Source organism: Lissotriton vulgaris, chromosome 7, assembly GCF_964263255.1.
Source record: "Lissotriton vulgaris chromosome 7, aLisVul1.2, whole genome shotgun sequence".
Classification (NCBI taxonomy): Eukaryota; Metazoa; Chordata; class Amphibia; order Caudata; family Salamandridae; genus Lissotriton; species Lissotriton vulgaris.
Window position 1 is genome coordinate 1,721,892,859 of NC_141695.1, and position 25,196 is coordinate 1,721,918,054.

At 45.8% G+C, this 25,196-nt stretch overlaps 1 protein-coding gene across 1 annotated transcript in view; it reads right to left on the minus strand.

Moving 5' to 3' along the window:
- P3H3 (prolyl 3-hydroxylase 3) overlaps positions 1–25,196 on the minus strand; it is an 81,064-nt gene that overhangs the window by 19,468 nt on the left and 36,400 nt on the right. The window contains exons 8-13 of the mRNA XM_086932928.1: positions 24,183–24,226; positions 22,873–22,997; positions 22,485–22,580; positions 21,756–21,909; positions 21,369–21,486; positions 19,401–19,476 (exon numbers count right to left, since the gene is read on the minus strand). Of these exons, the coding sequence (XP_086789054.1) occupies positions 19,401–19,476; positions 21,369–21,486; positions 21,756–21,909; positions 22,485–22,580; positions 22,873–22,997; positions 24,183–24,226 (613 nt within the window). The remainder of the gene's footprint in view (positions 1–19,400; positions 19,477–21,368; positions 21,487–21,755; positions 21,910–22,484; positions 22,581–22,872; positions 22,998–24,182; positions 24,227–25,196) is intronic.

Sequence of the window (25,196 nt, forward strand, 5' to 3'; positions counted from 1 at the left end):
TACCTTTAGATTAGAGTAAGCCTGATTATTGCAGAATGACCCTGGAGACGCCACGCCAGACCTGTCACTCACCCCCTCTGAGGACATGCGGACACTGGCCCTGTCCTCCTGCCGCTTCACGGCATAGATTACACCCCCTATGCTTTGTGAATTTTGGGGACCGACTGAACTTAACACCAAGGTCTCAACCCCCCTCCCTGACCTCAAGTTGGCAGCCTCAGTTGGTCTCTCAACGATGCTCTAACGCTCCCGGACAATAGAACTGGTCAGCGTCCTGAGCTTAACCACATCCCTCACCTGACCTTGATCCTGCTCTCCCTCCTGGACATGTACTCTGAACCTTCCCTCGATTGTAGAGACCCTGCTATTTGTCCAATGTCCGGTGGAGCTACCTGTTTGCTGAAGAGGAGATGGGTTGTGGATTCCCCCTCGGCCGTCACCTGCCCAGCCGGATTTTGGGCAGACTTTCCTTTGTCTCTCTGTCGCTTCCCCCTCCTACCCTTTCATCCCACCCCCTTCCCCCTCTATGCTCCCTTCTTCTCGCCCTCTTCCCCTTTAATGTTTTTCTGTTGAGACCCAGCCATTTGACCGATGCCCGGTGGACCTACCTGATAGCTGAAGAGGAGATGGGCCGAGGATTCCCCCACAGCCGTCAACTACCCAGCCGGACCTTGGTCAAACTTCCCCTTCGTCTCTCCGCTGTATCTATACACTATCTCTTTTGCCCTCACCCCCTTTCCATTCCTCATCCCATTTTCCATTTCTTCTATGCTCCTAAAAAGTTTTTTTTGTATCTTTTGTAACTATTTTCCCCTCGTCTCTAAGTCCTGACTTCCTCCTACCCCTTTACCCTATCCCCTTACCCTTCCTGCTTCATTCACCTAGTCCCTATGTTCTTTAAATGCTTTTCTTGATACTTATGTAACTTTTAACTGATGTAATTTGCAACATTATTGTCCCTCATGTAAAGCGCTCTGATTCCATCGGGTCTAGCCAGCGCTATATAATAACTCATTAATTAAATGTGTTCCCCTTTAGTACTCTTTCTCCCTTTATCTACCTCCCTAGCTCCTAGCTCCTATCCTCTCTCCCCTGAATCTCTCCCCTTGCCTGCTACTCTGCCTACCTCTGTCCCCTTTTGACTAAGCAATCCTTCTCCCCTTGTTGGGGAAAGATCCAATATTTATACTCTGGAGTCCCAGCGTACCGGCTGAGAGAGTCCACTGCACCAAGGGAGCCACCCACAGCAGAGGTCTGGTATGGCACTCCTTGCCAAAGCACTCCCTCTCGACTTTTTGGGGAAGGATCCAGTATGTAGGCCTTGGAGTCTCAGAGATCCCTCTGAGAGAGTCCACTGCATAAAGGGAGCCTCTCGCAACAGAGATAGGGAAGTGACACCACTTTCCCTGGGATCACAGCTTACTGGACTTTGGACTTGCTTTGATTCGTCTACCGGTTTGTGTCCCCGTCACCCTTCCCCTCCTCTTTCCTTGCGATGTCCTTCACCCTCCTCTCCTCTTTCCCGCCTTCATTACCTGTCTACTTCCCCATCTCCTACCCCCTCCCCTGAATCTTTCCCCTTGCCTGCTTTTCCTCTTTCGTATTTGTGCTTATTGTTTATCTAGACCTTACAAGTGACTATGTTGCCATGCTCTAATAAATGTGTAACCTTTGTAACAATGTAACCTGTAACTATGATCTGATGCTCACGTAAAGCGCTCTGATACCTCCGGGTCTAGCCAGCGCTATATAAAACCTTTAAATGAATAAATAAATAAATAAGCACAAGTAAACCAGCCAGGGGTTTTCAGCCCATTACGGCAATGATCACACAGTAAGTTCCTAACTTATTTGGTCATCTCAAGGAAGGAGTGCACTATGTCATCTGCAGTGGAAAGCTCATTCAGACAGATGTTAGGCAGTTTTGCAGGTTAGAATGATCTGTTCTGTCAGTGCCTCAGGGTCGACTTTAGACCAGCGAAGAGCATACCCATTCCTTTTTTTTTTAGCTCTAAGGTACCCATCACCCGGTTCGCTTGGTTCTTCCCCACAGAGCTTTGGGCAGATAAATGTAACTTAAGACAAAGCGGATAGTGATCGCTCAGTGCAATGCTCCCTATCATAAAGGATAGCAAGCTCGGGGCAAGGGTATGTGAAACCAGCATAAAGTCGATGGTGGAAACAAGGCCTCTACAGATAAAGGTCGGGACATAATCACTGGGGTGGGAACAAGTTCATTCACAAATCCCAGATCGTATCGGGACACTGTGAAAGGACCCTTCAGTGGTGCGTAAAGGGCTAACATTATTTCTCAAAACATCTACGCGGGGATTACTGTGAGCAGACTCCGTACGGTTACTCGCTGTAATGGTGGGAAGTGAATGGGTGGCAATACTAGGGCTGGCTGTCCTACGACACTGAACTTCAGGACAGGCCACAGGCTTGCCAAGCCCCCCTCTCCTATTTTAGCAAGCTGCATGGGAATAGCCAGTCAGTCTACCTCATCCAAATTATAGAGGGGTGCGTAAAAGTTACTAATGTGAATTGGGTAACAGAGGTGGTGGACCTCCACAGAAGCCCTCTGTACGGCATTGGAAAGGTCTTCCGGGATGGTAAAAGAAGCCCAACGGGACAATGCGGACCCCCTGGCTTCTAACTGGCCAAAAGCCCACCCTGTTCATAATTGTGCGGACAAGTGCAGGGGATGCAAAAGAAAGAACCACACAATCTCCAATAAGGGACTTGTCGGAATATCCCACCCACCCGATCCTGCGAGTCATTCTGTATTCACAAAAAAGCTCGGTTGTCAAGCCTGTTTTCCCGCTTAGATAGTGCAAATATGTATTGCGTAAGGTAGACCAGTGTTCGGACTCCCCTTGTGGGAGCGGAGGGACATTCACCAAGACTATTGTAAGTGGTGTAGCTTCCGGCGGAAGATGAAGTACATTTGGGCCCATTGCTCCCCCCCCGCTACCCTCTGGGGTCCTGAGTCCATGCAAGACGGCGGCCCCAAAGTCACCTTTGTGGCGGCTGTTGATTGGAGTTAGATGTTAGATTGGCAGAGTTGGACTTGCCCTGCTGCCGATTAAAGTGAGCAGGGACCGAGTAACCTGCCAAAGTTTGGGGAAAAACACCTTCCGAAACAATACAATCTAGGTTAGATTGCGGGCTGGCACGAATAGGGGCCCCTGGGGGGGGAGAGGTCTGATTTAGTGCTCTGGTCTGTGGAACTTTACGCACAGAGGCATCCAGGAGGCTGGGTGGCACCCTAGGGACGTATTGGATGGGTCCTTGTGATGTTACTATAGGGAGTTTGATAAGACTTTCCAGATTCGCTAATCTGTCCTCCAACTTTTGCCATAACTCTCTCGTACACAAACCTGTGGGGCCGATAGTAACCGCTAGGGGTGTAAGCTCAGGAAGCAACTTTTGTGGCCCAGTATTCATCACGGGTTCCAAAGGGATGGATTGTTTATTCTTATTTTGCCTAATGTTGACCATGGTCTTTCTTTTCTTCCCAGGAGGTTTCGTCCGAGATGGTTGGGTATTTTGATCTTTTTGGGCCCTTGTAATGATTTTAGGCCTCGTACCCTCCTTAATTTTTTCCTGGGAATCATGTGGAAGGATTACCGGTGACGGGGGTACAAATATAGGAGATGTCGTAGGAGAGCTTGCGACAGGTAAATTAATTTCCAGAACATACAAAGGAGGATGTAATCCTGCTACCATAGGTTCAATAGACAACCTTAGTTCTGTTAGCGCTATTTTGTGCATTAGCGCTGACTCTGCCCGGGACAAAAAAGCATCCAGGGCACCCACCACCCTCTTCCCTGTGAGTGACTTTCTTTTTGTCACAATATAGTACCCCAATTATACACAAATGTATAGATATAAATCCGCTGTGGCTAGCTAGTTTTAAGTCCCGGTCAAGAAATTAATATGCTTAAAATAAATGGGGCACGTCAAAGTCTCACCAGTTGAGTATGCAGGTTAAGAAGTGTCAGTGGGGTGGACCTGCCCAGCCTCTTAAGGCCCTTGACGTGCACAGACGGGCCCGCCCTTGGTCCGGGCTTCATCCGGGCTACGTCCCGCACACGTCCCATGCTGGGGGGAGAGGCAGCGCTTTAAGCACGATGACCTCGCCTCCCCCTCACTCGCAGCAGCTGTGTTCAAAGAGTTGCACCCTGGGAGTTGGAGTCCGCTTCCAAGGTGAAGACATGAAACTCAGGAGGCGGAAGGACGATTGACCCTGGGACCTCGTCCCACCAGGGAAAACACAGCCGTTACACAGGACAGGCAGCACCCACCAAGATCAGCAACAGGCTTGGTAAGGCTCCCACGCCGCGGCGGGAGAGGCAGCTCTTTGTGCGCGATGACCAAGCCTACCCCTCACTCGCGGCAGCTGTGTTCAAAGAGTTGCACCCTGGGAGTTGGAGTCCACTCCCAAGGTGAAGACGTGAAACTCAGGAGTCGGTTGGCGACTGACCCTGGGACATCGTCCCACTAGGGAAGACACAGCCGCTACACAGGACAGGCAGCGCCCACAAAGATCAGCAACAGGCTCGGTAAGGCGACAGTCAGATATGTCCCAAGTCTAATAGTGTTTCTATGTGGAAGGGTGTGAAGGGCGTAAACCGCTGTCCAAATATTAACAGCTCAAAAAGAAAAGAAAATGCAGTGCTTACAGGTGAGTGTGTGGGTTGTGTGTGTGTTGAGGGGGTGGTGAAGTTGAGGAGAATAACCAGAGTATGTGCCGAAAGAGTTAAAAAAAGAATGGGGCTTAGGAGGAAATAAATAGACAACTTGTGAAGTACGCAGATGGACGAGAAATGGGCGTAAGTGACTAGGAGTGAGAGACTGGAAATGATTGACACACTCTGAAGTCCACTGCCCCTTCCACTGACCTTAGTAATGTTTCATTCACAGGGTCATATTTTCAAATATATTCAATTTGAATGATCCACAACAACAACATGGTTGTTACTCATTTATTTGATACTGCTAAGAAGCACTGGCAAAGCCAAGCAGTCTGGCATGTTTTAGGCGTATGTCCATTGTGTTATATGTCTCGACGAGAGCAACAAACTCAACAGAGAAGCACCCAGTTAAAGACCAGATGACAGGCTGTGTGAAGCACAGGATTTTAGTTTGCATGTTTTAAGCGACATCCTTAACTGTTCAGGCCACACGTCTAGGAAAGGATTTCCAGGTACGCTACTTTGGGCATACCTCTTTTAGAGACCCCCTCCGCCTTGCTCATCTTGCACTGGTTGTGATGCCATACATCATGTTGCAGCTGTTTGCAGCTTCACACCCGACCGAATCAAAATTCATGCAGAGACCTAAGTGACAAATATGTCTTGGTACAGGCCAGGGCAGCTACCAAGGGCAAAAAAGAGTGGCGGCTCCAAATGAAGACATCAGTTTTAGTTATAAGCTCAAACGCATATCCTCTAGAAGGTGGTATATGACACCTCCTCTTCAAGGCAGTATATGAAATATCCTATGGAGGGCAGTAGAGGACATCACCTCTTGAAGGCAATTTATCACTTCTCCTCTAGAAGGGGGTATATGACATCTCCTCTTCAAGGCAATATAGGACATATTCTCTGGAAGGCAGTATATGTCTTCTCCACTTGAAGGTAGTATATGGTATACCCTCTTGACAGCAGTATATGCCCTCTCCACTTGAAGGCAGTATATGATATACCCTTTTGAAGGCAGTTTATGACGTATCCTCTTGAAAGTAGTATATGACATATCTGCTTGAAGGCAGTATAGGACATCGCCTCTTGAAGGCAGTATATGACATCTCCTCTTGAAGGCAATTTATCAGATATCCTCCAGAAGGCAGTAAAAGCCCTCTCCACTTGAAGGCAGTATATGATATACCCTCTTGAAGGCAGTATATGATATACCCTCTTGAAGGCAGTATATGGCGTATCCTCTTGAAAGTAGTATTTGACATATCCGCTTGAAGGCAGTATAGGACATATCCGCTTGAAGGCAGTATATGATATACCCTCTTGACAGCAGTATATGATATACCCTCTTGAAGGCAGTATATGATATACCCTCTTGAAGGCAGTATATGATATACCCTCTTGAAGGCAGTACATGATGTATCCTCTTGAAAGTAGTATATGACATATCCGCTTGAAGGCAGTATATGATATACCCTCTTGAAGGCAGTACATGACGTATCCTCTTGAAAGTAGTATTTGACATATCCGCTTGAAGGCAGTATAGAACATATCCGCTTGAAGGCAGTATATGATATACCGTCTTGAAGGCAGTATATGATATACCCTCTTGAAGGCAGTATATGGCGTATCCTCTTGAAAGTAGTATTTGACATATCCGCTTCAAGGCAGTATAGGACATATCCGCTTGAAGGCAGTATATGATATACCCTCTTGACAGCAGTATATGATATACCCTCTTGAAGGCAGTATATGATATACCCTCTTGAAGGCAGTACATGACGTATCCTCTTGAAAGTAGTATATGACATATCCGCTTGAAGGCAGTATATGATATACCCTCTTGAAGTCAGTATACAACATCTCCTCTTGATGGCAGTACACAACATATCCCCTCAAGGCAGTGTATAAATTATCCTCTGGAAGGCAGTATATGACATCTCCTTTAGAAGGCAGTATAGGACATCTCTTGATGGCAGTATATGACATCCTCTTGAAGGCAGTTTATGACATCCTCTTGAAGACAGTAAAGGACATCCTCTTGAAGGCAGTATAAGACATCTCCTCTTGAAGGCAGTATAGGACATCTCCTCTTGAAAGCAGTATAGGGCATCTCTTGATGGCAGTATATGACATCCTCTTGAAGGCAGTATATGACATCCTCTTAAAGGCAGTAAAGGACATCCTCTTGAAGACAGTATAAGACATCTCCTCTTGAAGGCAGTATAGGACATCCTCTTGAAGGCAGTATAAGACATCTCCTCTTGAAGGCAGTATAGGACATATCCTCTTGAAGGAGTTATATGACATACTCTCTTCAAGGCAGTATAGGACATCTCCTCTGGAAGGCGGTACATGACATATTCTTTGGAAGGAGGTATATGGCATATCCTCTGGGAGGCAGTATAGACATAACCTCTGAAAGGCAGTGTAGGACATATCCTATTGAAGGCAGTATAGGACATATCTTCTTGAAGGCTACGTTTAACATATCCTCTGGAAGGCAGTATATGGCATATCCTCTGGAAAGAAGTATATAACATCCTCTTGAAGGCAGTATAGGGCATATCCACTTGAAGGCAGTATAAGACATAGCCTCTTGACAGCAGTATATGACAGATTCTCTGTAAAGCAGTATATGACATATCCTCTTCAAGGCAATATATGACATATCCTATTGAAGGCAGTATATGACATATCTCCTGGAAGGCAGTATATGACATTTCGTCTTGAAGGCAGTATATGACATTTTGTCTTGAAGGCAGTATATGACATTTCGTCTCGAAGGCAGTATATGACATGTCCTATTAACAGCAGTATGTGACATCCTCTGGAAGGCAGTATATGACATCCTCTGGAAGGCAGTATAGGACATCTCCTCTGGAAGGCAGCATGTAGCATCTGCTCTTCAAGGCAGTATATAACATATCCTCCAGAAGGCAGTATACATCTCCTCTGGAGGCATTATATGACATCTCCTCTTCAAGGCAGCATATAACATATCCTCCCGAAGGCAGTACACAACATATCCTCTTCAAGGCAGTATACGAAATATCCTCTGGAAGGCAGTATATAACATCTCTTCATGACTCATGACCCGGTAAGGTAAGTTTTTCATTTTAACAATCCCCCCCCGTCACCCTCCCACCCCCTCGCGCGACACCCACACCCCTGTGCGTCATGCCGGCCGTGACTGAGAGTACGACTAACACACTAAGGTTTCATGGCGCTGATGCAGGAAATGTAACATGAAATTGAAGAATTAAGTGAATGAGAATGATTTTAGATTTATTCCAAATAGCATGAAATTTCTAGGCGTTTGAAGAGTAAACAACAGAGAATTCCACAGCTCCGGTAGAGCTGCTGTTCTGTTCTGGTAGGTTTTATTCTGGGAACGTTTAGCAGGAGGAGATTATCAGATCTTACATTTTCTGATTCCCCGTTTCTTTGGTAGTAAAGTGTGGATAAAGACTGATCTTTTCCATAAATCGCCTTATGACATAGACATAAGGCTTTAATCTGTATCCGTTTCCCCACATGACGCCGGTGCAGTGATCTGTTGAGTTCAAAAATAGAGTACTGCTTACATCTATTAAAAATAGCTCTAGCAGAGGCATTTTGGTCTTTTGAAGCTTCATAAGAGTCTTTCCTGGGAGCTGAACAAGATGCAGACGTTGGCGTACTCAAGACGTGAATTGGTGGTAGCGTTGGCCCATACCGCTTTAAGCTTGTTAGATATAAACAGAAACATTTTCCTCCACAATAACTTCAGTTGAAAAAAGCATGCCTGGTCTATTCAGTTTATTTGGGGTAAATTGCTGAGATTCTTATCCAAGATGGTCCTTATGTTTTCCAATCCAATCCAATCCAAAAATCTTTATTTCGGCCATTTAGACCATAAAAGATACATGCAAATACATACAACAATATAAAAATCATCATTTGATGTGAATAAGTGCAAGTAACATTAAAAAAGAGAAAATCGAATAGATAAAATACGTAAACAGGGAACAACACAGTTCATGTCATGAGAATAAAATAGACAATATAAAAGGCATTTACCAACAGAAGCCATAGGTTACAGTGGGGCAGTGGCAAGGACATTCTTTCTATGTTGGTTTATCCTTAACCAACTTGGACCTAATACGCCACATGGCAAGGAGAAATTTTGAAACTGCAAAAACAATGTGGGGGGAGGGGTCAGATTTCAATATTCTGTAAGATGTCAAACAGTTCCTTATAGCCATGTTCCTGCATAAAGGCACCAACCAATATTTCCTTGGGGATTTATAGGTGGGGCAAAAAAACAGAACATGGATTTCCTCCTCATCACACAGGTTGCAGCCAGGGCATAGTTTATCCCCTCCATTTGTCCATTTACTAGTGAAGGATTTAATAGGTAGGGAGCCAAACCGCCACTGTATAAACAGCTTCCTTGCCATGATCGGAAAGATAAAATCCAAGAAAGTTTCAAATTTGTAAGAGTTTTTGGATTGGGTAAAACAATGAGTTAAGGTTCCGATGTTAAGGGCAGTCATGTGGGATGCAAGATTTTGTTCCTTGTATACTTCCACTAGTCTTTTCCTGGAGACCTTATTACAACCAATTTCTGGAGTCACCCACAGCTCGTTAAAGCCAAGCCTAAACAATTCTTTTTTAACAAAGGCTAGCCAGGGGATCTTGTCATTGTGGTTTAAGTTCATAACATGTACAAGATCTTGCCTATAGTGACTAAGTTCCTTTGTTGACCAGAGTCTATGCCAGAATCTTATGGGTTTGGATTTGAGATCCTCCCTGATGGAAGGTAAACCCAGGTCAAGACGTAAGGGAAGCAGGGGAGTTGCAGTTGGGAGGGCCAAAAGACACCTCATAAAGCTATTTTCGGCACTTACCAACTCAGTTGCCGCTTGGTGCCCCCATAGCTCGCTACCATAAAGTGCAGCCGGTTTCACTTGCACTTTATACATCTCGACTGCAGGAGCTATAGGTTTATATGTTGAGGTGTTAGTAACCTTTAAAATAGCCCCGGAGAGTTGAGAGAGCCTTAATCGCGAGCTTGCGATCTGTGGGCCCCATAAGAGGTTCTCTTGGAGGGTTACACCCAAATACTGAAATGTTTTAACCCTCTCTAGGACCGTAGAATTTAGGGATGGGTTAGGTCTGGTTGTAGAAGAGGGGTTAAAAATCATGTATTTGGTCTTCCCTGCGTTTATCTCAAGGCCATGCTGCCTGCAGAAGAGATCGAAGCCATCAAGGATTCTCTGGATTCCCATGGGTGATTTGGAAAGCAGGAGGGTGTCGTCAGCAAACATGATTGCTGGTACCCTCCTGCCTGCCAAGACTGGGGCGTCATTATCCCCAACATTAGCTAAGTGTGAGATGACGCTGTTCACATATAGACAAAAAAGAGTAGGGGCAAGGACGCAGCCCTGCCTGACCCCCCGGGAAACAGGAAACCTATTTGTCAGTGCTCCGCCCCGCCCACAGCGTACCTGGGCGAAATTGCCCTGGTGCAGTCTAATTATAGCCTGGAGTAAATTAGTGGGCACTCCCAACTCCTTCAGGACCTCCCAGAGCTTTCCTCGCGGTACCAGATCGAATGCTGACTTTAGGTCCACGAACACCATGTACAATCTCCCGCCCTCGATGGTCACCGTTTTCCAGAAGAGGAGAACTAGGCGGAAGATTTGATCCATGGTGGACGTATTTTTCCTAAAGCCAGCCTGGAGAGGACTTAAGATTTCATTTTCCTCCATCCAGTCCATCAGTTGGTCCAGTAGGAGTCGCGAATAGATCTTCTGGGGGACATCTATCAGGCTGATCGGCCTGTAGTTGGATGGGAGCAGAGGACAGCCCTTCTTGAAGATAGGGACTATCTCTGCCCCCAGCCAAGTACAGGGGATCGCCATACCACGTGCAAGTGAGTTAAAAAGGATGTGAAGGTAAGGCGCCCAGATCTCTTGATGGGACCTAAAAAGGTCACCAGGTAATTTATCAAGGCCGGGGGCCTTACCCATCGCTAGGCCATCTATTGCGCTGGCCACTTCCCCTAGCGTGAACTCCAAAGTATCTCCAGGAAGGGAGAGAAGTGTTGCAACAGTGGCATCAGTATTCTCAAGGACATCTGCATAGAGTTTCCCGAAGTGATCTTCCCATATTTGTGCTGCTATATTAGGTTCAACTGCAGCTTTGGGTTCCCCTGAGCCAGTAGTAACTAAGGACCAAAATTTTCTTGAGTCCTTAGTTATTAGGGCTGCTGAGAGGTCCTGCCATCTGTCCCAGTCCCAGTCTGACCTCACGCGAGCCATTGTGTCTTTGTACTGTCGCCGCAAAATGGACACCCTGGTCCGGGGTAGACCCTCTTTGATTGCATTGATGAGGTCAGCTTTGGCCTTTCTGCAGTCAGAGTTATACCAAGTAGATGTTCTAGTCTTGTACTTGGGCTTGGGCACCTCTGGATAGAGGACCTCTCCCAATGCTCCCACTAAGTCTTCGTGAATAGAAGGTAGGGTTTTCTGCAAGACCTGGGTACTAGATAGACTAATTAGTTCTTCCAAGGCCTCAAATTTGGGCAGCACCAGATGATAAATTTTCCCAATATTTTCTTCCGATTTGGAAAATTTCTGCCATCTCACCCTACGCCTGTTTGAGGTTAGTACCAGATTTCCCCGTTCATCTCTTTCCTCTGGGGGAGGGGGTCCTACAGGTTCGGGAAGATAGGCCAGGAAGAGTAAGAGAGCGTTGTGTTCGCTATCAGTACGGGGGATTATACTAAAATCATCCACCTTTGGCCATAGACTGGTATCAACAAAAATGTAGTCCAATCGTGACTCATGATTGGGTCTATTAAATGTGCACTTAGAAGGGGTGTCTGAAGGAGTGCGTCCATTACAAGCTCTTAACGCAAAGTTAAGAGTTAATGACATGATTTGGACCGCGAGTGGAGACCAGGATCTAGGATGGGGCGAGTGACACACTGGTATGCCCCAAAAGTCGTCTTCTGTGGTGAGGGCCCCTTCCCTCAAGCCCTCTAAGGGCTCGAAGTGGCAGTTAAAATCACCGCCCATTACCACCTTGATGTCTGTCGGCAACTGGCCCAAAAAGGACGCAAGATCTTCTAATGTGGTGGACTCCGCCGTTGGTCCTACTGGGCGGGAATAAACATTTATTATTGCTAACTTAGGGGCGCCCTTCCAGTTTAGTAGAACGCACTGGATGTCTTGAGAAGACGTAGCTATAATTTCCGCATTGCAGTCAAAATGAGATGCTATCCACACCGCCAAACCACCCGAGGGCCTCCCCTTGCCATTTCAGGTAGCATGAATTTCAAATATGGCATAGCCAGTTTTAAGGACCGGCTCCCTCGCCCATGTCTCTTGAAAGAGGCAGATATCATTGTCTGTTATTAGGGAGTCCCATTCTTCTGTGTGTATTTTGTTGAAAATACCTGCAACATTCCAAGATAGTACCCTCAGGGCTCTAGAAGGAGTGTGCAAATTAGGGCCCTGCCCCCCTGAGGTATTACTACCTCTACATACATTTGAGATGGGAACCCCTCGAGGGGAGGGTAGACTATAATTAGATGTAACTGGGAGGGGTGGGATCGTACCATAAGCGTCTCCTGACAGCTGGCGAGGGGAGTTGGCACCGGGAACGTGTGAATTTCCATTCTGACCACTTAGGGCCCTCTCTGCCGAAAAATAATCAGGAAAGGACCCCAGGCGTCAATCACAGGAGTCCAGGCCAGAGAGGACTCCAAATCTATTATTAACTTCCAAGGGTGTAAAAGGAAGCAAATGGTCCATCCCCCCTGATTGAGAAAAGTGGTCCATACTCCTATAATTAGTGCCATAGCCCCTTTGTGGGACAGGTTCCCACCCATGAGCATTCTTCGGGATCACGGGGCCTGGATGTAGAGGGAGATAGTGGTTAGTCTGTTTTGGACCGTTAATCCCTGTCGGGGGCATGGGGGGCCATGGGCATGACAGGGGGGCTACTAGGGCTCTAGGATAGAAACAGGTGAGATCGCACGGCATAATTGATTTGCCTAGGTTCCCCGGCATCCAGCTCAAAATATGCCTAACAGCTTCTGGGTCCCTGAAGTTAATCACAATCAAGTCACCATCTATATCTTTCTCCCGCCCCCCTAACCAGGAGAGTCGGCGCACATGCACTATGTCCCCATTAATATTTGCCGGGAGTGGTCTATTTTTAGACAACCAGTACATGGTTTTGTTTTTGAGTTGCTCTGGACCTTCTCGCTTATCAGGGTCCAGGGTGGGCACACCCGTGAGCACCACTACATAAGGTAGTGATTCTGGAGGAAGTTCAACCTGGGGAATCCTACGTTTATGTATGTTGCTAGAGGATACCCTCTCTCCCACCGGGTGGCTTGGTCTTGTGGCTGTACTATTTCCACCCTTCGTGTTGGTACCATTCTTGTTCGTGGGAGCTCTAGAAGGAGTGGCGGAGGTTGTAGTACCTAGGGGGATATGGTGCACTGTTTTATTGGGAAGGTTAGGCATGGGAAATGAGGCTGTTGTAGTGATGGTGGAAGATGTATTGGCTGCCTTGGCTAGATTGGTAGATGTTGGATGGGGCGTCTTAGAAGTAGAAGGTTTTGGGCAATTAAGCGAACTGTCTACAGTCAGAGCTATACTAGATGTTGAAGGGGCCTTCTGATTGACCAGTCTATTTAAAATAGCCTGTTCAAAGTTCCCTAGCCGGTTTCAATGGCCAATAATCTATCTACAATAGGGGAAGTGAGCGTCCTGAGCATTTGCCCAAGGAACTCCAAGGTAGGGGCAACTGGGAGAGTCTCCTCCGAAATTGCAATTGGAGGGGTAGTAACTAGTATAGGGGATGATGTTTCTCTTGCAATCACTGTAGAAATAGTGAGTCTAGTACCCGCAGCTGGTTTGGAAACAGAGGCTGCACCCCCCCCTTTCCCCTTGCCAAATTCAGAGTGGCTAATTTTGCCCTTTTGTGTTGTACCCCCCTTCCTCATTCTCTTTTTGGGCGGGGGACCATGGATTATCTGGGGCTCAGTTTTCCTCAGTTGGATTTTAGCGGTGGTTTTTCCCATGGGGATAGGAGCTGGCGTAAGTTTCTGGGCTACATCAGGATTGCAGGGTGGTGGGGGAGCGACAGTGGGCGAATTAGATAGGTCCCCAGAAGGAGGTGGTGTAGAGGTAATATCCCTAAGAAGTTCTGGGATTCCCTGGGATGTGAAGGGATCCTCAGTAATAGGGGTCACCTCTGTACTGGGTATTAAAATATGCGGGGACATAGCCAGGGGGGGTCTTGCCTTATAACCCTCGATCGAGCGTCGACGCTCCACCCTTCTCTCCGCTAGGGCTTCTTCTTTTTCAATTTCTGAGATGGACTTCTTAAAATAGTTATCCAGAGTACCCTTGTTAGGGTTGGCCCCCACTGTCCCAGGAGAGGCCGTATCCATATGGCAAGAGGATGCAGAACTGTGATAGTTATACAGGGGTGACTATCCTAGAATACCCTAGCCAACAATAATAAGGGAACTTTACTAGCACAAGATAGTAGGTCAGAAGCGCAGTGCAACACTTAAACAGAATGTACAAAACAATGTTGAACGTGGGAAGGCTGGGTCTGGGTTACACACATAAATGAAAGGGACGGGGCCCAGCCCAGCCTCACCAGCCACCTAACGGCCACACAACGGCCCGCTCTTTGCCCGGTCTTCTCCCGCTTCCTCGTCCGCGCGCGTCCCGCGTACGCGTTCGAGGCGGGGTTGAAGTAAAGGAGGAGAGAAGGGGGCGGGAAGAGGAACCAGGTGCGCGCGGTGGACAGCGCAAGCACTTCTGGACCTCGCAGTCCCGCTCCCTATGCAGGTGGCTTTTCAATCACTCCCCCAGCCGAGGTGACCGAGCCAAAATGCTCCCAGGTCACTATGAAGGTCTGTCACAGGGCTCCGCTACAGTTTATGCCCCTAAAACGACCAGAAGCAGAGTCCACAGTTGTCACGCTGCACGAGCGGCACCCGCGCCAGCGGGGGCCGCGAGGAGTTTTAAAGCTTCCAAGAAGGACCAGGGAGGTCGGAGGGAGAAGGGGGCGGGAAGAGGAACCAGGTGCGCGCGGTGGACGGCGCAAGCACTTCTGGACCTCGCAGTCCCGCTCCCTATGCAGGTGGCTTTTCAATCACTCCCCCAGCCGAGCCGAAATGCTCCCAGGTCACTATGAAGGTCTGTCACAGGGCTCCGCTACAGTTTATGCCCCTAAAACGGCCAGGAAGCAGAGTCCACAGTTGTCACGCTGCACGAGCTTATGTTTTCACTTTTCTCTGCAATCAAAGGTGGCTTTCCCAATCTGGTAGGACAAGAGAGAATTGGACCGTAGGATGCCTTTTTTAAAAGGCAATAACCACAGTTTATGATGGATCACGTCTCAAAGAAATTTTTCACTTATATTCATCCACTGCTTGGCCGCCAAAAGGCAGTTGTTGAATAAGGCTTGTAAGTCATTGTTTGGTTTGTCAGTGGAGAGAAGGATTTGTGGGTCATCTACATATGAGATGATCTTGAAACAAATCTTTCTACTAGTTATGCCAGTTATTATATATTCATATTATTTTGTAAACTGATTTTCACAATTTGTTTACTCAAAACTTACAACTGAAGAAATAGTTTCATATTAATTTGGTGTAGGTATCATGCACTGTACATTGTTAGTAGTTTCTATGTTTGTTTGCACTGTGATTCATGTGGTATTTAGGTACTCAAAAGATGGCGTCACGAATCATGACTAAGGCTCTTTGCAGCCGAAACACGTTGATGTCATTTTCTCGGTTGGCTGAAATAAAATAATTCAAGTGCCGTTACTTTCTTGGAAGTGAGAGACGGAAGTTGATGATGTAATACATATATATATATATATATATATATATATATATATATATATATATATATATATATATATATATATATATATATATATATATATATATATATATATACACACACACACTCACCCATCAGCAGCAAGCCATGGACTGATACTAAAGCTGATGGGCCATCTACGCAGTCAATAAAGGCAGGAGCTCTCCAAAGTGGGCATTTTTCTTGGCCTAAGAGCTCGCAACGAGGCATAACCTAAAAATCATGCTGGGTAAGCCTTTTCAAATTTAGCAAAGAAAAAAAGGACCTATCTGCTATTATGCGAGTGGAAACGGTCAAGATCAAGTGTTCAGTTAACTGGAAGGCCATTAGACAAGATGTCTTGGATACAGAAATGCCTGATGAATGTATCTCATTTCAAGTACACATTTTATTTAATTAAGCATGATCAGTGAGGCACCCTCCTGAATTTGTCAGAAAGACACAGTTGAGGTTTTTCCAATGACCGAGACTGATACCACACAATGAGATTAACACTATTTGCAAAATTGTTATGAAGGTAGACTAGGTGGCTCGTTACATTTGTCCGTTATTTCTTAAATGAAACCAAACAAACTTTATCCCTGGCAGATAGCTGGTGACTAATGCACACCTCTTAATTCAAACCATAGTTTACATCACTGAACTGGTATAACTCAACAATCTTTATGCTTCTCATTGAAGAAAAGGCCTTTGACCCGGTGGAGAGTTGTATGGAAGTTGCTGGATTTTAAGAAGCCGCTGATACAATTCACCAGGTCTTTGCATCCTGCATATGTCAACTCCTAAACTGAGCTTACTATAATGATGAAATAATGGGCACAGTTTTAATCCAATTGGCGGTCAAGCATGGTTGTCCAATGCCAACACATATATCAGTTGGGTACGCAGAGACCATGGCAAATGAGGAACAGCAGTCATGTCCCTAGGTTGGTGCGAGAATAGAAGCTACAATTGGATTGCAGGAAGAAGACAACACAAAACAGACCTGCAGGAAGTGCTCGCTTTCCTCAGGTGTCTGAGTACAAGTGAAGCAGAGGTAAGATGGGACAGACTGGGATGCCTGTGGATAAATGTATACTGAAGGTCTCCATGAGAGACTGCGATCTGCCCTTTGCTAAATGATATCTGGGATTAGGATTTCCGAGGATCCTCACAATATAGTTAGATTGCATTATCCTCACTAGTTAATAAGATGGAATAACAACTAAAGGCATTACGGAAGCTTCCAGCCTTAGGTGGTGGGGATTCCTTGTAATTAACAAGAGTTTTTTTCCTTATTTCATATTCTATTCAGAACAATACTATGCTGTTTAAATCGAAAATGTTTTTGATATTTCAACAGTTTAATCGAAGTGCATTTGGAAGGAGAGGAGAAATCGTACAAGCAGAAGGAAGATTAGAAAGAGCCCTGGCCATCTTTACGTTATCACACAACTGTGTTACTTTATTTTTATTATTAAGCTTGTAGAGCGCTTGGTTACTCCAACGGAGTGTCCCTGCAGTAGGACACCGTAAATCCACAGCAACTGGCCCGGCCGCCCCAACCCCCCTCCCCCTAGCTTCAAGGCCCTATGAAGGGAGAAGGTCTACTACCGGCCCCCTGGAGGATATTGGAAGACTCAGGTTTTCAATTTTTTCCGAAACAATGTCTCAGATGGACAAGTCCTCAATTCCACAGGTAGGTCATTCCAGGCCTTAGCCGCGAGAAAGCCAAAGGAACTACCTCCTGCCCGTACCTTACAAACCTTAGGCACGATCATCTTCGCCGTGCCCAACGACCTCAGATTCCGAGCAGGTCTTTAGGCAGTGAGAAGGGGGCACAGATATCTTGGTCCTTTCTCGTTGAGGATCCTATGGCCGAAACACAAAGCCTTAAAGGTGACTCTAGCCTGTATGGGAAGCCAGTGTAATCCCCTCAAGGCAGCCCCCACCGATGCCCGCCTAGGAATATTCAACATCAGCCGAGCCGTTATTGAATGGACAACGCGCAGTGACACCAATGGTTTGAAAGTAAGTCCATTTGGCCGAGAGATTATTTTTTCAGATCCCTGGCAAAATACAGACCGCAACAGAATAATACAACATTTTTCACTTTCATGTTTGTGGAACAGGTACAAGAAAATAGCCACAAACTATACTTTGCTAAGATGAGTTCAAATACTTCAAAACTTTTTGGAGGAACTTTCATCTTGATGATTAGGTTTATTTCTTTCTGATGATTTGTAACTTTCCAAAGTCATTCATTTACTTGTTTGTTTGCCCTCTTTAGTCGAGTCTACGAAGATATCTCAAGATTTAATGCTCTGATTCAGATAATCGGCGAGGAATTCATTTTGATTGTTAAATTAAAAACCTAGTACATGTATATTTGTAATCTTGATTGAATTTCAATAACAAAGAAAAAATATGTTTCACAGGCTCACCATCGAAAAAAGTCTCCTTACATATTGTTACGGATATGAAAAAACCACCTGCTGGTTCCAAATAGCCCGATTACTTAATTATGCCTGTAGGCATAACCCACTTCCCGCAGATGGAGTTGTCAGTGCAGGGGGTATCTTGGGGCTTATTAACAAGCCCCTTGCCCCACCCGTACGTCACGTTTCCCATGTTAAAAATGACGCAAAAGTGGAGCAAGGGCAACGTAAATAAGCCCTCTTGTATTTTGACCAAGCCAAGTTGTTTGATGCTATGTAACAGGAGGTTTGTTGCTGCATCAGGGATGCTTTTTCAAATATTCGTTCTTGAGGAGCTGGGAGTGAGTAGGAGCGGTATTTTAAGAGTGACGGTAAAGGTAATGCAATCCGGAGGAATTTGCAGGGTCTCGCAAATATATGTCGCTCGGAAATCGTGGCAGCATGGCTGAACAAGGCCAACTTGAGATTATCATAAGCAGATTTGTAATGGCTACATAAACATGACACATTCAGTAATCTGGGGATCTAACGACAGGCAGGCCCAAATTCTTTTTCCAGCATAGTCTCTGTATGAAATCTGTGAGACTGTATTAAATGCAAATTGACAGCGACAAGTCAATGTCCCAGATGCCGCGAGGTTGTTGGGCCATGGGGACATTCATACTGGCAGAATATTGATCTATATAATAAGAACTAACTTCAGGTAGTTGTTGTATTATATTTGTTGGCTCTATTGTGGCTATAGGTCAGAGAGTGACAAGATGGCGGGAGGAAATACTTCCTACAAATTAAGACTGGTACCTGGTTCAGGCTTACAAAGATACGTTTGGGGAGAGGCAATATAAGATTCCCCATGGAGGATTTGCATGAGAGACTTTTGTGTGGTAATGAAAAGTTGCTGAATGAAATGTTATGTAAAAAGTAATTTTTATGCCTTAATGATGGTTGACTTAATTTGGCCCCAAGATGCATGACTTCAGTTACCAATGAATTACTAACCATGTATTTGCTGATTTTATCAAATAAAAAAAACCTTTTCTGATAAATCTCCTATGCTTCCCAGTCAAATACAATCTACACTAGTTTTAGTTACAGTGAAGGTAGAGAATTATGTCATATCCTTTATATCTCTTAATCGTAGGTGTGATGTCAAGTCCTACTTAAGTGACGTCTTGTCCTCTTTATATCTGCATATTAGGGGATACGATGTTATGTGCTGATCACGTGATGTCATATCCTCTCCATGCCACCCCATTGGCTGAGAGTAGAATGTCATATCCTGAAGACCTGTCATATCCTCTGTATCCACCTATTACCTCAGAAGTCATATCTTACCCTAATTTAGCAGTGTGTGTCCAACTCATACTCACAGTCACTGTTGCAGCATCCATATCGGTGAAGAACAAATCTCCGCCTTCGAAATTATCATTCAAGTAAAGGACGGCACTGTGGAAAGAAAGGAACCAGATTCCTCATTGACACATTGACACCACCTTCAGCTTAAGAACACACAACGTGAAATTACACAAAATGCTTTGCATCATTTTGTTCTGCAAAGTGAAGGCGTTTTCCTTGAAACAGACTTCAGAACAACCACCCAAGCCCTACCACATCGCGACTGAACCATCTCCCTACTTGCGTGCGACCTTGACTGCCACAAGAGACCCTAGAAGAATGGTTTTTAAGCCACAGAAAACAGATATAAGGGGGGGAGGCGTGCACACACACAAACACTCCCCCACCCTACTTTAGCAGCATAAGTGGGGGTCGCCACTGCACCCAGTGGCCTATCTGGGCCCTTCCAAATATTACATCTGTCCTTAACCTAATCTAATCCCCATGCACGAACAAATAGTTTGAGAGTATGTTGCATCCTGCTTTCCCTCCTCTTTGTCCTTTCTTAGTGTCTTGTTCTCTGCTTCTCAACCAGTCTCTGTGATGTCATGTACTGTTCTATCTGTGTAAGTTGATGTGGATTTGACAGGTATCTTGGAGGCTGAGCAGCAGGGCAGCTGCTCCCGGTGGGGTCTTTACTGGAGCCTTTACTGAGTTATAAAAATAATAATAATAATAAAACCATTTTTAGAGCTTCTGGTTACACTCAAGACAGTGTGTCCCCGCGCTAAAATTACTGCTGCTCCCCGAGAGAGAGAGGTGCGGAAGCGAATGGCCTAGGTCAAAGGAACCTAAAAGCTTTATTCACGTGGAAAAAGATGGGTTTTCAGTTGCAATCTGAATCTAGTTTCAGAGGTTCCATGCGTAGGTCAAGTGGAAGTTTATTCCAGTGTTTACTTGCTAAAAATATGAAGGAGCGACTATTATCTTATCTATATGCTGTGCTTGATTAGTTTATCACCAAGAATAAACATACATCCTGACACAGCAACTAAGGAGTCATCTTTATTATATGAAATGTTACAGAATAGAAACAATTATGATGGCTAGACACTGGAAAGGAGGAAGGCATGAGGGGTGAAAGTAAAGGGGAAAGAAAGGAAATAAGTAAGGAAAGAATGTTGGAAGGAGAAGTGTAAGGAAGGAAGGGTTAAAACAACAAAGAAACGGTGCAAGAGTGAATGGTTATAAGGATGAAAGGTTGGATGGAGGAGTGAAAGAATCAATTAATGAAAGGTTGGAGGGAAGGATGAAAGGATGCATAGATGGAAGGCCGGACGAAAGGCTGCTAGCATAAATGGATGGAAGAGTGAAAGGATGGATGATCAATGTGTGAAGGGAACGGGATGGCTAGGTAGATGGTTGAAAGGGTGGATGGAGGAGTGAAAGGAAGGATGAATGAATGACTGGACAACTGGATGGAAGGAATGTAAATGGATTGTTGGAATGATAAAAGGATGAGGTTAAGGATCAAAGAGTGGATGGATGGAAAGGTAGGAGGATGGATGATCAGAGGATTTAGAAGTGAAGAGAACTCATCTAGGAAGTGTTGGGCTGACTGTTTTTCTCATTCGGTGATGTCAGAGCTTTGGTTCAAAGTGGGGAGTATTTTAATTTTCTGGCTACATGCACACACAAACACACACACACACACACACACACCCACACACACACACACACACACACACACACACACACACACACACACACACAATTAGGCACATGATCTGTGCTGCCCTATTTGCTTGTATCTGTAGTCTCTGTGGATATGACCATAGGATCTAACCACAGTCCAGCCCTCTTTGCTTATAGTTCTAGTCCTCAGAAGAAAATATAGATAATTCCGCTATTTTTTCTGACAGCAGTAGTAGATGCACTTTTCATGTCGGTGGATGTAAGCGGGCGTTTGTCCCTGCACCCATTACCAGCCCTCTCGCACCCACCTGTAGTCCCGATGGATGTAGGCGGGGGGTTCCTTCCAGCACTCCTGGCTCTCTGGATCTAAGATACAGTTGTCGGCATGGACTGGGTGGCTCAGATCACTGCGGCCCTCCTGCTGCCCTGGAGCGACAAAAATGGTAGCCACAGAATGGGGACAATGCTCACTACTGTAGAAACATGGAACATAAAGAAACAAACAGGAAAAGGGGAAAAGAGGGTGAGGAATAAGGAAAGGTTGGGAGACAGATGGCAGAAGAAAGAGGAAGAGGCCAGGACAGATGGGCAGGGTGAAAGGAATAACAGGGTGGAGTAGGAAGGGCATGGTGTCGGAGGAGTGGTACCCAGAGTCTAGAAAGATGGGATCCTCCTGGGTAGGACCCAACCCTTACCCTCAACGGCTGCGCGGCACACCAGATGGGTGAAGGAGTAAAGCAGCGGAGTGTCCATGGTGGGGAAGTACCACTCTGTCATCTTCAGGGCACGCTCGCTGGCCTCCAGGAAGTGTCGGGCATCGTCTATGTTTGCCAGGCCTTCTCCTACCATCTGTAGAAGGAAAGAGCTGTTTGGTAAATTATCAAAGGGTTAATGCAGTAGTAACAGGGATCTAAAATTTGCATTCCAAAGGATTCCAATCATCGCAATAGGATATACCAATGTGTCAATGTGCCTATTTCAGATTTTTTTTTTTTTTAAAGCTGAGGGTTCCTTGATGGACTTTTCTTTGCATTTTTCTGAGGAAGTTAAAGTAAGGACCATCATTGTCAGGACCATCTTACATTCTTTATAGTTGCCTCTTCCATTTTTAGCATAAACTGTTAAAGTAAGACTTATTTTCCCAGTCCAGGAGTAGTTGCCACTTGCTCAATAGCTGCAGTTCCACTTTCCACCACCAGAGAGCATATCATGGCACTGGTGTCCAATGAAGAAGATGTGAGACTTTGTATAGCTGCGACCACCACTGGGGAAAATGCATAGGATGTGTCGCTGTTACAGAAAGTATTAATACTTCTTTTATAGCCACAGGTCCTACATCCTGCCACAAGGGGGCAGGAGATTATAGGTCGCATAGCCATGGGACCTCACGGTGTGGCTAGCGTCTGAGGTACTTTGTACATTACCTTCACAGCTTTTAAAAGTGTTAGGCCTTGGAAGTTCTCGTAGGGGGTGTGTGGCGACCTCCTTCCACGGTAGCCGTCACCCGAGCCCCCAGCCATCTGAAGGAAAAATACAAGAAGGTTAATACTAACATTAGTGTATTTGATCAGTATTCATTCATTCATTTAACCGCCAAATAGCTCTCTCTTTCATGGTCATTCACATATTCAAACTGAGATGAATTCATACATTCAATAATGCATTAATTCAGGCATGCATTCACTCATTTTAACAATACGTTCAATCACCTGCCCACTCATTCATGGCCCTCTGCTACAACAGAAACATATGACCCTGACATTTAGTTTCCTGTTCCCCCGGTCACGTATACGGGCACAGACACTCACTTACCCTCGCCAGCCGAATGATACTGGTGCACTCATCGTCAGTCAACAATCCATCCAGGACCACTCGCTGGGTCCCGTTCAACTGCTGGGCATTCTCGGTCACGGTTGGACCATCATACGGCGGCGGACCTGCAAGAGGAGGGAAGTGAAGTGCAGTTAACGGTTATTACTTCCAAAAGGCAGTTATCTATGATCCAGCGGTCAGTGGTTGAGTGGTCTATAGGGCTTGGACCAAGGAATAAGGTTGGATTGTGTTTCACTGTGGGCTAAGGTGGGGTTGTTCAAGGTGCAAAGACTCGGTTGTTCCAAGGGTATTTGTTGAGCTGTTCCAGGGGATATAATTTGGTTGGACCGGGGCAGCAGTTCAGTTATTGCAGTGGCCATGGTTTGGTTGCACCTGAAGCTACAGCTGGGATGGTCCAGGGGCAAGCTTGAGTGCACCAACAGCAACCAATAGCCTACGCCCAGTGCTATTGCTGGGTTGCGCCCAAGGCTACAGCTGGGTTGCTCCAGGAGCAAGGTTGAGTTGCACCAACAGCAATCAGTACCCTCCACCCAGTGCTATGGCTGGGTTGGTCTAAGAGCAAGGTTGGGTTGCACCAGCAGGACCTGTAGGCTTCTCTCAGGGACGGTGGCTGCTCAAATGGCCAAGGTTTTATAGAACTGAAAATTTGGTTGGGTTACTCCAGGACCTATGACTGTGTTACGCATGAAGTCTTGGGTAGGCTGATCTACAGGCGGTTCCAATATTTGATTGGTTCCTCCAGGGGCTGTGGTTCGGTTGCTCCAGAGGCAATGGCCGGACTACTTCAGAAGGTAAGGTTGGGTTGCTCTAGGGTAATGTAGCTGGATTTGCTGAAGGGCCCTTGCTGGGTTGTCTCAAAGCCTATGCATGGTTAAAAGGAAAGCTATGGATATACTGGTAAGTAATTAGCTTGCAACCAAGTTGTAGTTGGCATGTCTCAGGTATATTTTCCTTTAGATTGGGAGTTAGTGAAGTCAATCTGATGTTGTGCTGGACATCAATTCATCTGGCCTCTGATATGAGGACAAGACACATAGGCTACATCTGAGGAGAAAATCCATATCTTCTGTTTCAGGGTAGTTAGGCAAACCAAAGAAACTTTTTGATATGCTTGCAAATTAGTGATTGCAGATGCACAGACGAGTGATCTGGTAAGTTTCTAGAGTACTGTAAAGAATAGGTTTTGGGGTATGTGATTAGGTTTTGAGGAGTTGGGGGAGGCAGGAAGGCCAGTGGCGTGAAAGAGAAGCTACAGTGACGTGTCCTACTCCACCTTGGTGTTTCCTTACCCCTCTCTGGTTCATCTTCCTCAGATGCCTTCTTCTTGTTCACCCTCAAAAGAGGAAAATAAGAGTTATGAGTGACATCCTGGACATCTGTACACTCCCCTCTCCATCACACTAGCTCATGCACCCCTCCTCCACATACAGCAGCAAGGGTATGTATAAGCATACCAGGCATACACAGGTTGGGCGCCATGACTATTGTCCGCCATTTTTAATTGAGCCACCATTTGACTTGAAGGTTGCCGCTGTGAGCCAAGGGAGTGCAGTGGCTGGAGCAATGATTGGTGGAAAGCCCTAACAGATGCTAGGCAGCGACCTCCTGTGGTGAGCTATGTGACTGCACTTAAAGGAAGCTTCTCCCGCCTTTTATGTAGTGCTGCACACCAGGACATGTATGGGCTATACTAATTAAAGTTACTGTTTCCCAACTAAAAAGTCTTTGTTTTGTTGAGTTTGAAAGCAAAAAAAAACTTGCCGAGTGGCTCCCTCCAGTACTAAACATGTGACCTCCAGGTTACCCACAAGTTTCTGAAGATTACACAATAACCCACTGAGTTATCTTATTTTCTCATGCTTTGCATGTTTCCTGCTTTCTGTTTCTACCCCTCACTCCACATCTGTCTTACCTCTGCTACCCCTCCCACTCACACCCTTGACTCACATGGTATTCTTTACTCTTGGCCTGCCGTTCTCCTCACCCCCACTCTACCCCATTTTCTTCTTCCCCTCGTTATTCATGTCCACTTTTTTTCTAAATATTGGACCGCCACCTTTCCCCGCCTTCCCCTATTCTTCACTCTGTTTGACTCTCCCTCCTCTTTCCTTGCTTTTCTCTCCGTCTGTCCCATACTCATCTTCCTGTCCTATCAATTTCCTTTCCTCTCCATAACAATTTTTCTAGCTCCAATTGAAAACAGTTATCTTTAAGGAGCTATATAAATGCCTGCAGCAACTACAGTCCCCTCCACTCTGTCGAGGCAACCTGATGTCCCACCTAACCAAGCACTAGAGCAGGGA